This window comes from Lepidochelys kempii, chromosome 5 (genome assembly GCF_965140285.1).
Source record: "Lepidochelys kempii isolate rLepKem1 chromosome 5, rLepKem1.hap1, whole genome shotgun sequence".
Lineage (NCBI taxonomy): Eukaryota > Metazoa > Chordata > Testudines > Cheloniidae > Lepidochelys > Lepidochelys kempii.
The window spans coordinates 103419222-103431571 of NC_136384.1; the positions used below are offsets into that span (position 1 = coordinate 103419222).

At 42.7% G+C, this 12350-nt stretch overlaps 1 protein-coding gene across 4 annotated transcripts in view; it reads left to right on the forward strand.

The window, feature by feature from the left end:
- Nucleotides 1-12350, forward strand: part of RCL1 (RNA terminal phosphate cyclase like 1) — a 57000-nt gene that overhangs the window by 19792 nt on the left and 24858 nt on the right. For 3 of the 4 annotated variants that reach the window (XM_073345255.1, XM_073345256.2, XM_073345257.1), the window contains exons 6-7: nucleotides 160-285; nucleotides 6490-6646. In XM_073345255.1, coding sequence (XP_073201356.1) covers nucleotides 160-285; nucleotides 6490-6646 — 283 coding nt within the window. Of the gene's footprint in view, nucleotides 1-159; nucleotides 286-6489; nucleotides 6647-10905; nucleotides 11132-12350 lie in introns of those variants that run through there. The other variant, XM_073345258.2, reaches the window with a different exon arrangement.

Here is a 12350-nt window from a genome sequence, read left to right on the forward strand (position 1 = left end):
AGTATAAATTCAGGTTGAAAGATGGGCTGGCATCCATGAATGGACAGATTGCAAAATGAAATATCCCAAAGAATGTATTGAAACCTCTTTGTGCACTACCCATCTTTCTGGTTTAAAGTACCTCCCTATCATAATAAATTCCTTGACTTCATAACATAGGTATTCTGTCAGAGTGTCACCACAGATAGCAAACAGAATCGTGGATTCAGCAAGAAGCATCCTAAATAAGTTTATACCAGATATTTATATCTACACAGATCACATGAAGGGGACCAGTTCTGGAAAGTAAGTATCAAGGATTCCAAGGAATCTAACATAAAATCATACTAATGGTTTTTTTTAAGTTTGATATTTTGGACTAAAGTATGCGATCAAGTTTGATAGTGCATTTAATCTTCAGGACCTGGTCATCTGTTCTGCTGTTTAATGAATGAGTCTTTACAAGAAAAATGAAATACTTGATTGTGCATGTCCTCAAAATATTGTGTCTAGATTTATGTAGTGTGCTTCTTAACTATGCAACTTAACATTACAGTACATCCGCTGAAGGTAACATTTCCTTGAGTGCTTTCTTCAGTGTTTAATTGTTTTAGTCTAGCACTGCGTATAAGGTGCGGCAAAAGTTCAGTGAGTGGAGTAGGTATGGTGTGAAGGCTCCGATTCGAACCTGATTATAGCCTTCTTATTGGAAATGGTGCTACCTGCAGGGTGAGACCAAACAATTTAAATATAGCAAAACTCATTACTGACCTATATGTGGTAACTTTTTTTCCCCCCACACACTTCAATCGTGAAGTCTGATGCCTAGGTCAGTGTTAGGCTTCCAACTGAATGAGTGAGAGCATTAGTAAAAGTCATTATACTAATACATGTTATTGATCTGGTTCATTAGCAAAATGTGAAAGTGAAGCAAGGTGGAGATATTGTAGTTCTGACATAGTATGATAAACTGAGGGACTGTTTTGTTAAGACCTACCAAATTCCAGTAACTTGTCATTTGTGGGTGAAGGTGAAGGAAACCTTGAATAACTGTCTTTAGCTTTTCCAGTTTCTAATATGCACAACACCCTGAACAAACACTGTTCCAGTCATTTTGTCTTTCACTTGCTTAAACAATGCACTCTTTTTTGTATGTATGTTTGTTTTTTTGTTTTTTGTTGGTGGGGAAAGGGAAGTGCTGTAATTGGAAGACAAAGGAATAAAAGGGTATTGTGCATGGTTATGTGGTGGCATGAATGATCACCTGCAAAACTGTTTCTCCAAAAGATTCAAAAGGCCAATGTGTTGTAAATATTGTGAAGGACACTTGAAATTTTGTTTTAGTGCTGACGCCTATTGTACATCATGAAGACTGTGCCATGTTCTTGTATGCATGCCCAGGAGCCGTGCTGAAGTCTAAGGGAGCCCTGTGCATGTATCCAAGGGCACAACATGGCCCTCATACCTGTTCTTCAGTATGGATTTGTAGCTGGTAAAATAGCATCATCACAATAATATACTTAATACCGTAGTCAGTGTGCCCTGCATGCATCTCTTCCTTAACCACCAGGTCTGTCTTGTAGTGGCTCCCTTTGTCTCTTTTGCCTACTTTCTTGCCAGAGCTTGCATTCTTAGAACTGCTTCCCATTTAATGTTTGCTAAGTACCTTCCCACTCCACCTCAGAAAACTCTGTCCAGCTCCATGAGCCCACAATTTGCTCTCTTCTGTGATTTCTCTCTGAGTCTTCTATTGCAAGTGCTTTTGGGCCCAGAGTCTGACAAGTTGTGGGTAGGAAGGGTGGCTTAGTGGATGGGGCATTGGGTTGGGACTTAAGAGAAGTGGGCTCTGCTTCAGCTCAGCCACAAGACACCCTGTGTGATCTTGGGCAAGTCATTTAATCCATTCTGTGCCTCAGTTCCCCACCTGTAGAATGAGGGTAATACTTCCCTAGTTCATAAGTGTGTTGAGGATAAAATCCATAAATCGTTTTGAAGCACTTAGATATTGTGGTGATGAGGGCCATATAAGTGCCTAGCATTCTGGGTGCATTTTACCTTCCGTTTGACACCTTGTACTTGTAAACTACATGTAAATCAAATACTTTGTGTTGGATTTTCAGAAATGTTGAATATCCACAACTTCAGTCATAGCCGTTGGGAACTGCCAAGGGCTCAGCAGCTGAAAAGTGAAGTCCTTTGTACTTACGGTGCCTTTGAGTCAGAACAGCTCAAAGCGCTTTGTTAGATTATGGATAAAAATTCAGAAGCATCTAACAAGGTGCTTCTAATGAGTTAGGCTGCTAAGTCACCTCTGAAAATGGAATATAAGTGATTTGGAAAGTGTTACCCTGTAGCTGGTTATGTTTGCAAGTCTAAAAATCTGCACAGAATTGTTGTTGACTGTAAGCTACTTTATATGAAATGAGTGCTTGTTTCAGACCGTTTCTTAGAAACTATCTTCTTTTCTGTCATTTCACCACACTTCACCTAACACTTCTGGAGACTAAGTATTGTGGCTCAAGGTTATTAACAGTAAGCCAAGGTTATGAACCCTTTCACTTCTGGGGCATGATTTTACCTGACAGCCAAGTGGTAAAAAGAAGTGAACTGAGACAAACTCCTTTTAGACATGTCTGCATTGTAAAATACTATGGCATTTGGCACCTGGCTTGGCAGCCTTTGCAGAGATGGACTAAGGACTTAATGGACCTGGAGACTGAACTCCCCTCATTCTTACAATTGGTTCCTCGGTCTTGGTTGGCACAAATTAGCAAGGTAGCATGTGGAAGCCTGCCCTGTCATTTCCAGCGTTGTCCTTGTCTTGTGGATAAATAGGATTAGCAATGACTAATCAAGCACATGTGCACCATCCTGGATTTTGACTTCCAAGTAAAAAAGGATTGCAGAGTCCCTTCCTCTATGCCAGCATCTTCAGGAAATCTATCATTTTAGCATCTTTCACAACCCCTAAAGCACCTCTGAAAAGGGGAGCGAGAAATTCTGAGTTGTATTTCTCTCTTTATATGTCTGGGGACTTGCACCAGAAAGTTCATCAGTGCAAATGGTAGCAGATGCCCTTTGCAACTGCAGGTGGAATTAGATCTTCATTTGTGTGAGCCAAATCCATTGTCACCATGTGTAGGTTTTGCTGATTTGTGAAAGCGAGAGAGCATGTTTACTAACAGAGCATTGTCGTGGTTGCTAGCCACCAAGAAATGACGTCCTTTGGCATTGTTCCCATCTTACTTTCCAGATGCTCTTTCTGTCTCTGTTCCAAGTAGGAGGGCAAGAAGAAAGGACATGTCTTAATATACTTCCCACATTGCTCTGCAAACACAGGCGGTTAGATATGGGTGGGATCCCTGCTGTTCCTTGTGCATTCCACACACTCTTGAAAACTCCGTTTTTGGGAGGATCTAGGTGAAGCTGTTCTGCAGCAAGTAAGCTGCCATAGAAAGAAATGGACCTTCTCCATTTGACTGGGTGGAGAGAATTAGGAGCAGAGTGTCATGCTGCATAAGCCCCCTAACTAGCAACAACCAGAGAATGTATTTGTGCAGCTTCAGTGTGTAGCACTTCCTTTGTAGTTGTAATGAGCTTTATTCAACTGGCCAAGAGGTGCATCGGTTTAACTCTACCTGGCCTGCTGCTGGGGCATGTGATGTGTGGGGTTGTGGGTGGGGAGAAAGCAATATAAGTGCTTTCTCCTGGGGTGAGAGGGGCTGGTGTGGAGAAGCTGCAGTAGTGGTTCAGCAGCAGTGCATGGTTGAATGGGGCTGACTTTACTGCTTTGCATGGGTCAGCATGAGCTGGCAGCACCTCATTGTGCTCTTTAGGGACCTGTCCTCTTGTGCTATGGCCGCCTGAATCCTCCACGAGTTCTTGAGGAAACCGCACCTTGTCCTTCTCAATTGAAGGGATTACTAGAGTGATGCAGGGTCTCTGACAGGACCCTTCATTTACTCCTTCCTGTCAAAGAACAGTCCCCTCACACCCAGCGGGGAAAAAGGGGAGTGAGTGAGGTGAAATGGGGGCAAAGGAGGTGTGTCAAAAATCCAGAGTGTAAAATGTAGAGGTCATGGGGAGCAAATGAGAGGTGGAAGCATGGATTACTTAACTGTAGGAGGAATTTGAGTTTCCTAATTGACTCCTGTAGTTGAAGGAAATTCGAACATAATCTCTCTCCCTTCCCTCACACCCCAGACAGACAATTAAAACTGAACTCCCATTCATACAGGAGAACCCTTTCCTCATTGACACTTTGCCAGCCAGTCTCCATAAGGGGGCCTTTCTTGAGCAGAGATTGCCACTGAGAAATCGTGCCAGGTTGTGGCATAATTGTCTGCAGCCATTAGGATTGAATGGCATGTAATTTACTCAAACTGAATTCAGAAAAGATTAAACTGTTAGTCATTTGATTTGTCTTGTTGTATCCCTCCTTTGAGCGATCATTTACCTTTTTCAGTACCTCCCACCCTCAAGATCATCTTTTGAGATAACAGTTAAAGCAAATGGCATTCATGGCAAAAGAGGCAGGCTTTAATTTTTGTGTCTCATATGTGAGATGCTGTAGCACAAGGTCTTTTTTGTGTCTGTGTTCATGAGCTTTCTCTCAGTCTTGTGACTAGTGAATTAGCAACTGGAGACTTGTAGCTTGTGAGTTCATCTTGCTTGTCATATGTGAGCCATTAGAAACTGAGAACAAGGCAAAAGTTCTAGTTTTCAAACCCTTAAAGTGATACAGAAAACTCTCTCCAAACTCTGAGCAGAACAAAAGCTATGATGTGCTGGTCAGCGTCAGAGAATGCTGCTTCATTTGTCACTCTGTGAACGCATATACTTCGGGATTCTTAGGAAGTTGCTATTGGTGATGTCAGGTAGCTGTGCATTCATGTACATCAGCATTTCTCAGCCTTTTCAGATTGGTGATCCCTTATTCAAAGACAAACATTTTCACAACCCTCTTAGTTTATAGTAAATATATCAGTGACAGCAACGTATATAATTAGTTGTATGTGTGTTTCAAGTCATAGACAGAGAACACTTGACCTTCAAGGGGAAGGGTGTGCAAGGAGTGAGGGATCGAGATTGTCTTTGCTTGAGGTTGCAATACAAATTTCAATGCCTCCTGACCCCCCAGATAGCCCTTCATGACTCCTCTCCACCCCTGAAGTTGCAACCCACCAGGTGAGAAACACTGTTCTAGACAATGCACTTTTGGGTGAGTTTGCTGCTAGAATTCTCCATCGTGATGTATGGGGCATTTGTTGTAGATCATGCATATTCTTCTGAAACAATAACTTCTTCATTCTGAGCCCTGGAAGTTCTGGGTGCAAAATCCTCCTTAGTGCCATTTTTGTGAATGAACTACATGTTTTGACTGTCCTACAGCAGTCAAGGGTGCTTTCTTATCCCAGCAGAACTAGATCTTGTAAGGCATTCAGGAGCCATAATAAACCTCAGGGGCATTAGAAGCATTGAGGAGGTGCACAAGGTATGGTTCGGCTGCATAGCTCTCATGCTCTGTGTTCGGTATGGAGGTGTCCCTTGCTGTTAGGTCAGTAATAAAGAATTTAGATTTAGACCATTCTGATGAAAAGGCCTGAGTAGGGGAGAGGGAGTCCAGTGGCACTTGCCCTAGTTCATGTGTTGTATGAAAACTTACACATTTGAGGAGAGTTAAGTTAACTTTAGTTTAATAGCCAATTGCCAGTTTTTTTCTGAAGCTTAAAATGAGACAACTGTATGAATAAAAGACAAAGGATATTGTCTGGACTTCTCAGTAAACTGCTCAGCTATCTCTGGATTTCTGAGACACAGTGGGTGGGGTAATATCTTTTATTGGACCAACTTCTGCTGGTGATGGGGACAGGCTTTTGAGCCACACAGAGCTCTTCTTCAGGCTTTCTGGTAAGACAAACCTCATCTTCACACCTGCAGTAAAATAAGGTAGCATTGTATATTGGCATTATTCTGGCCTTTGTGGTAAGGCGATTCTTCCACAGAATAGGTGTTACGGAATTCTTCTAGAGAAGTGACTCTTTGACCTGTTGGCTTAAAGTGGAAACAATCAAGGAGAGCTGGTGACTAATACAGGAGTAAAGCATTAATTACGTGCATCTGGTGCCACATTTGTATTCTGATCTTGCCAAATGTAGAAGTATCCTTCCAAAGGGAGTTTGGCTCCTTAGGGAATGTTTGTTTTGTTTTTTATTTTAAATGAGGTGGAAGCAACAGTAATCAGAGAGATGAAATGAACATATAAAGACTGTTCATGTTAGGCTTGGGAATGGCAGAAATATAACCCCCATAATAGCAGGCAGCGTTTGGCTTGGTTTAATCCTGAAATGCTGTTAGAGTAACCAATTATTCAGTGCAAGTCAAGTAGCCTCCTAGCAGAGAGCACTGTTGGAGACCTGTATGAGAAGGTTAGAATGAACTAGTTTCTTCCTTTTAGCTCTTCACATACTGTAATCAAATACACCTTTCAGTTCTGTCATTGTCTTTCAGGTCTCCAGGTTTTGGCCTGTCCCTTGTCGCAGAAACCACAAATGGCACTTTTCTGAGTGCTGAACTGGCATCTAATCCCCAGGGCCAGGGAACTGCTGTACTCCCAGAAGAACTCGGCCTGAACTGTGCAAAGCTGCTGCTTGAGGAGATTTACAGAGTAAGTATCCAAAGTATTCTCTCTTTCGCTGTCCTGTGGATGTAGCTGGAGGAAAGGTAGCGTGCAAGGAGAATTGCTTTCATTTGAAGCATGTTTCTGTCACGTCTAGCCTTTTGTTGGGCTTCAAGTACCAGTTTACTGCTCTTTTAAAACCCAATTGAGGGTTTTATTTTTCTAGAATAATAAGCTTAGTTAATATAGGAAGTATATTAAACTGCATTTAGACAGCCATTTTCTCCAAGATCCACAAGGTCCACCAGCAACGTTCTTCACACATTGATTAAGAAAGTGACAATCACAGGTCACTTTGGCTGGATTCAAAGCAGGCAGCTCTATATCTGATTACCAACTACCTGAATCAGCCACTGTCCCATGTTTATGTACACCAACATATACAAAGATGGTGTACATAAACATGGGGCAGTGGCTGATTCACGTAGTTGGTAATCAGATATAGAGCTGCCTGCTTTGAATCCAGCCAAAGAAGTGACCTGTGACTGTCTTAATCAATTGTGAAGAACGTTGTTGGTGGATCTTGTCCTCCTCATCCTGTGGTGGACACCATTAAAAGTAAATGACTTGCCACAATATTGACTATACTGTGAGATGTCCCATATTTAGAATGTGTACCACCCTGAGTCATTTGGAGGACACAACTTTCTGACTGCAGGGCCCCAAGTACTCTCCACCTCTGTCTATAAATAACTGGGCCATTTTCATTGGACTGGCTGTAAAAAGCTCTTTGTCTCTGTTATGTTGTCATGAGCAAATGTAATAATTCTTTTTATTAAGAGAATGAGATTGCTGCAGGGTCAATGCCCAGAAACAGAAAAGGAAAGTCTTTTAAGTGTGAAATGTTACCAGAGATACAAGAGAGTTGTAATGTGCATCCCAGCAGAACTACTACATGCTGTATTTGAAAATCCATCTGTATTTTGCTTTAAAAAAAATAAAATTGGTTGCTTAGCAGTTGTCGACTTGCCCAAAATAACCATAGTGATTAGGCCAAAGGATGACATCTGAGATGCTGCCTTACTGCACAAAATTGAAGTCATATCAGGCACAGCAGAAAGCCTCCCTGGACTGCTTTGTGCGGGGATTCATGTTTTCCCTTCCTGTGCTCAGGGAACCTGTTTGAAAAAAGCCTAGGAAGCACTTCGTGTGATGCTTTTGAGACATAGCTATGCCAGACTGAAAGAGGACTTCAGGGCCATTGGGTTGGTGGCCTAGTGCATGTCTTCCAGCTGAGGGAGCAGCAGTGTCAGGGCTTCCTCTCTTCAGCTGGACTGGAGGCATTGGTTATCTAGCTCCCTCAGCCTCTTGGGCCCAAGATAATAGGAAGAAGATACAGCATGTATAATGTGTTTATAGTAGACTGTCTGAATGATGGGTCTGATTTGTGGTTAATATCAGCAAAATAAGTGAAGAGGAGGAGTGCAAGGGTGTACATGAAAGCCTCATTTGGAATATCTAGATCAGCAGTTCTCAACTGGGGGCCTATGGTTCTCAACTGGGGGGCCACAAGCCGCTTTCAGGGGGGCCACAAAGCAGGGCATTAGACTGACTGTGGCCCAGGGCAGAAAGCTTAGAGCCCCAGACTCCCTGCTCCTACCCCACGGCTGAAGCCCTGAGCACCCTCCAGCTGAAACCCTGAGGGCCCACCCCCTCTGCTGGGCCCTGGCATTTTTATAGCATGGGGAGCCTTCAGAAAGAAAAACGTTGAGAATCTCTGCTCTAGATTTCAGTTCTAGTCACTAGTTCAGTGAGGCTTCACCAGTGTAATAAATGGCACTGCACACCTGTCATCAGAATTGGCTTGTGCACTGTACGGCAGCATTTTAGTCATGCAGAGCATTATGTGTATGAATAGTTTTGAGTGTCTGGATCATAAGGGGCAGATACTGTATCTTGCTGTCTGTGACGTTCCCTTCTGGTGTTATCTGGACCGGTGATCTGCTAGGCCTCCCCGGTCCTTGACTCTCGGAGCCAGCCTTACCCTGCTGTGCTGTGAGAACCCCCACTCCTGGGCCGTTCACGCACAGCCTCAGGCGTGTAAGCTGCTCCCAGCTACTTGCAATCTAATGACACTCGCCAGTATCTCTGGTTCCAGACACAACCCTAGGAACCTCCATCTTGCAGTGTCCAGTTATGCCCACTGGATGCTGCAAGCATATATAAGTTCATCAATTTAACAAAGAAATTGATATGTACCAGGCTTGTTCTCCCAAAGGGAGTCTCTGACACACTGCAAACCAAACACACTGCTTCAGGTAGAATAAACAAACAGATTTATTAACTAGATTATAAGTCAAAGCATAATAAATCAGATTTGGTCAAATGAAATAAAAGTAAAATGCATTCTAAGCTGATCTTAACACTTTCAATGTCCTTACAAACTTAGATGCTTCTCACCACAGGCTGGCTAGTTGCTCTTCAGCCAGGCTCTCCCCTTTGACCAGTGGTTCAGTCGCTGGGTGGTGGTGTCTGTAGATGTAGGCGGAAGAGAGAGAGCATGGCAAAATGTCTCTGCTGTTTATTATGTGCTTTCTTTCCTCTTGGCTTTGGCCTCCCGCCCCCCCTCCGCCCCCTTTCAGAGTCCTGTGAGCATTACCTCATTGCAGTCCCAAACTGCCCAAAGGAAGGGGGTGACTTCCTCCAGGGTCTAACAGATTCTTTTGTTGCTGCCTAGGCCAGTGTCCATTGTTCCTGTGAGGCTGGGCTGGGTTTGTCACATCCATGCCCTGAATAGGTGTGAACTGCCTCCCTGTTCTTGGAGAGTTTTTGCCTGAGCTTGTTTTAAGCTAGGAGGGTACATTTTCAGCCCCATAACTATATACATGAAATTATAACCTACAACCTTACTATATCATTACTGTAACAATTACTATAACAACATTATAACAGCCATGCTCAGTGCATCATGAGCCTTCTGAAGATACCCAGCATGACACACTTTGCATTGGATACCACGCAATCATTTTATAAAGATGAACATGGGGGTGTAGGGTGTCCCACTGAGGTGCAGAGCGTCACACTGTCTTGTCTCTCTCTGTTTGTTTGGGGTTTTTTGCATGGTACTAGGAAGGAAATCGCTGTTTTAGAGAGGATAGCCCTCTAAGTGTGCTCTTTATCTATTCGAGTTGAAAGGATCCTCTATACAAAATACAGGAGGAACTTTGTTATATCTGCCTAAAGTAAGATAATATCTTATCACTATCTGCTTTAGTCAATATGGTTTTTGGGGGAGGAAATGAGTTTACAAAACCTCTCATTTGGTACGTGTACGGGATGGAATTATGTATTAGAAAGTAGCCAAGGCAGCATTTGAGTAAGTAAATTGCATGTATTTCAATCTACCACAAGCATACTTTTTGTATTCACTCTAGAAAAACCTTGTGTGTGTTAAACTGATTTTAAATGACTACTGTTCAACTGTGCTGAATTCTCACGTGGATAATAGGCTTTCAGTCTTACAAATGATTCAGCAATTGCCCTCTTATTTATAGTTTCTGATTAACAAAGAGTGCTTATCCATTTTAAGTACTTCAAATGCACTCTGAAATGAGAGAAGAAACTACTGGTGTTGACCAAAGGTAGCCAGCTCTTATGAGGCATGCATGTACAGAGTGTATTTAGTGCTGAAAATTTAATTTAATTGGAAATAGAGAAAACTAATGTCACTGTGAGAGCTGCCAGATTAGATTGAAGTATAGTTGCTGTGGTGATAACTCAGTAAACTGTTTCTTGAATATATTGCAACTCACCTTAGGCTATGCATTTCAATGTTTAACTTGCTTATAACTTTCTCAAGTATCTCCTTTTGGGCTGAAATCTTCCATACTTGGTCTCAGCTAAAAGGTTTTTTTGTTTTTTGTTTTTTGGAGGGTTGTTTAAGTTTGTGAAGAATCTGTTAATCCATATGAGTTAGGCAAATGGGCAAAACTTATTTTCAGTTTTAACATAATACCTTAACTGTTCTCTTCATGTGACCGAACTGTAAAATGTGCAGCCTTAACCTCTGGCTAGTGCACAATGAGGAAATCACTCAGTATTGTATGCTGTTGATCGCACCACTGTTACCCTTATCACCTAGATCTGTATTCAGAAGGTCATCCGTGACTCCTCCCTTCAAATCCAGACAGCAATTTAATCCCATTGCTGCTTTTCCACAGTGTTTTAAAAAATCTGGTCCTTTGTGTCCATGCCTACGGTAAATCTCTCATCAGCACCCCTATCATATTTTGTCTTTTCTCCTACAGACTCTTCTGCTTCGGTCTTCTGATTCTTCACCTTATCCCCTTCCAGTGCATCAAAAATGATATTTCTTGTCCCTGTTTCTGTGAGGTACCTAGCACATACTTGAGAGCTCAAAATATTAACAGATAGCTGAGGAGGAAAGGACTAACTGGTTTTTCACATTTACCTAGCATGGGCAGTTACCAGTAACACTAAACACAGTGTTGGCTAGACGCTGGGAACCCATGCCAGAAATGCAGAAGATTGGACTTCACTTGTATGGGGGCGTGTCTGAGTCTGCTTGCCTGTCCACTCCACTGAATCAGGCTCAGAACTCTCGAGTAGTTTCTGTACTTTATTCCTAATGGCTTAGATGCAAGGGGCAATATGCAGTCTCTATCTCCAAACAGTGATGGTCTTTTGAGGGATGTTATGAGCCAGGCAGTCATTGGGGTACCAGGCACTGTTACAGTATTGGCATGTTTCTACTGAGTGCGCAAACTGGGTGCTAGCCTACAACATACTGATCTGAGTGTACATATTTTTGAGAGTGCAGCTAAGGCCATTCATATTTGAAAGCTTGGGGCTTTGTAAGTGTGTTGCAGGGTGGGAGGGGGACACAGGGCATGTTGGGGACGGGGGGAGGCCAAAGCCTACAGCAACAGCATTACCTACAGCAACAGCTACTTCTAGTACTTTATTTACAAAAGCTGAATTGCAAATCTTATTCCTCTGTTTAAATTCTTAAAACCCCCACTTTGAGTCTGCTGCACCATGGAAACACCCTAGAACCCTTCAGATGATAGGAAGAATCAGAAATCCAATTTCCTATCAAACCCTTATTTCCACATGGCTTCCCAGCAGCAGTGGCTATTTTTTTTACTTAAAAAGCAAATAAAACCACCTAGCGCTTTGTAAATTAAAACTACATGTTATCCAGTCACTAGGGAGACTGCTCTGTTAATCATTATACCCCCCCCCTTTTTTTTTTGTTAAGCACCCAATAATGTACCATGTTCCTTGCAAAATAAGTGGAGACGGGCTGGCCCGAAAATTGTATGTTCTAATAACTTAGCTGATTGCCAGCTATGCCTTAAGAAAGAGGCAATGCCATAAGGCAGAGCAGGAAGGTAGCAAGGCTCTCAGAGCAGAGCAGCAGATCAGATGTCTGTGTGTGGTGGCACTGGTCTGAGGTCCAAAGCAGTGTTTGAGAGAGGAATAGGGATTGTTGGTGGGTCAGGTGACCCCTTTGTCCTTTTACCCATTAAAGGGCTGATGTGAGCTGTGGGTGAAGTGGCTAATTCTGGCATGGTCTAAGCTATGGGGCTGTTAGCTAAAGCAGCTTTAAAATTCTGTTTTCTAACCTAGTTATGCCACCAGTGTGAATGGGGCACAGTTCTAGGGAATCTTTTAAGACCAGGTCCTGACCCAGGGCAAGACTCATCCCTGAGTTACTCTGGCCTGGGCC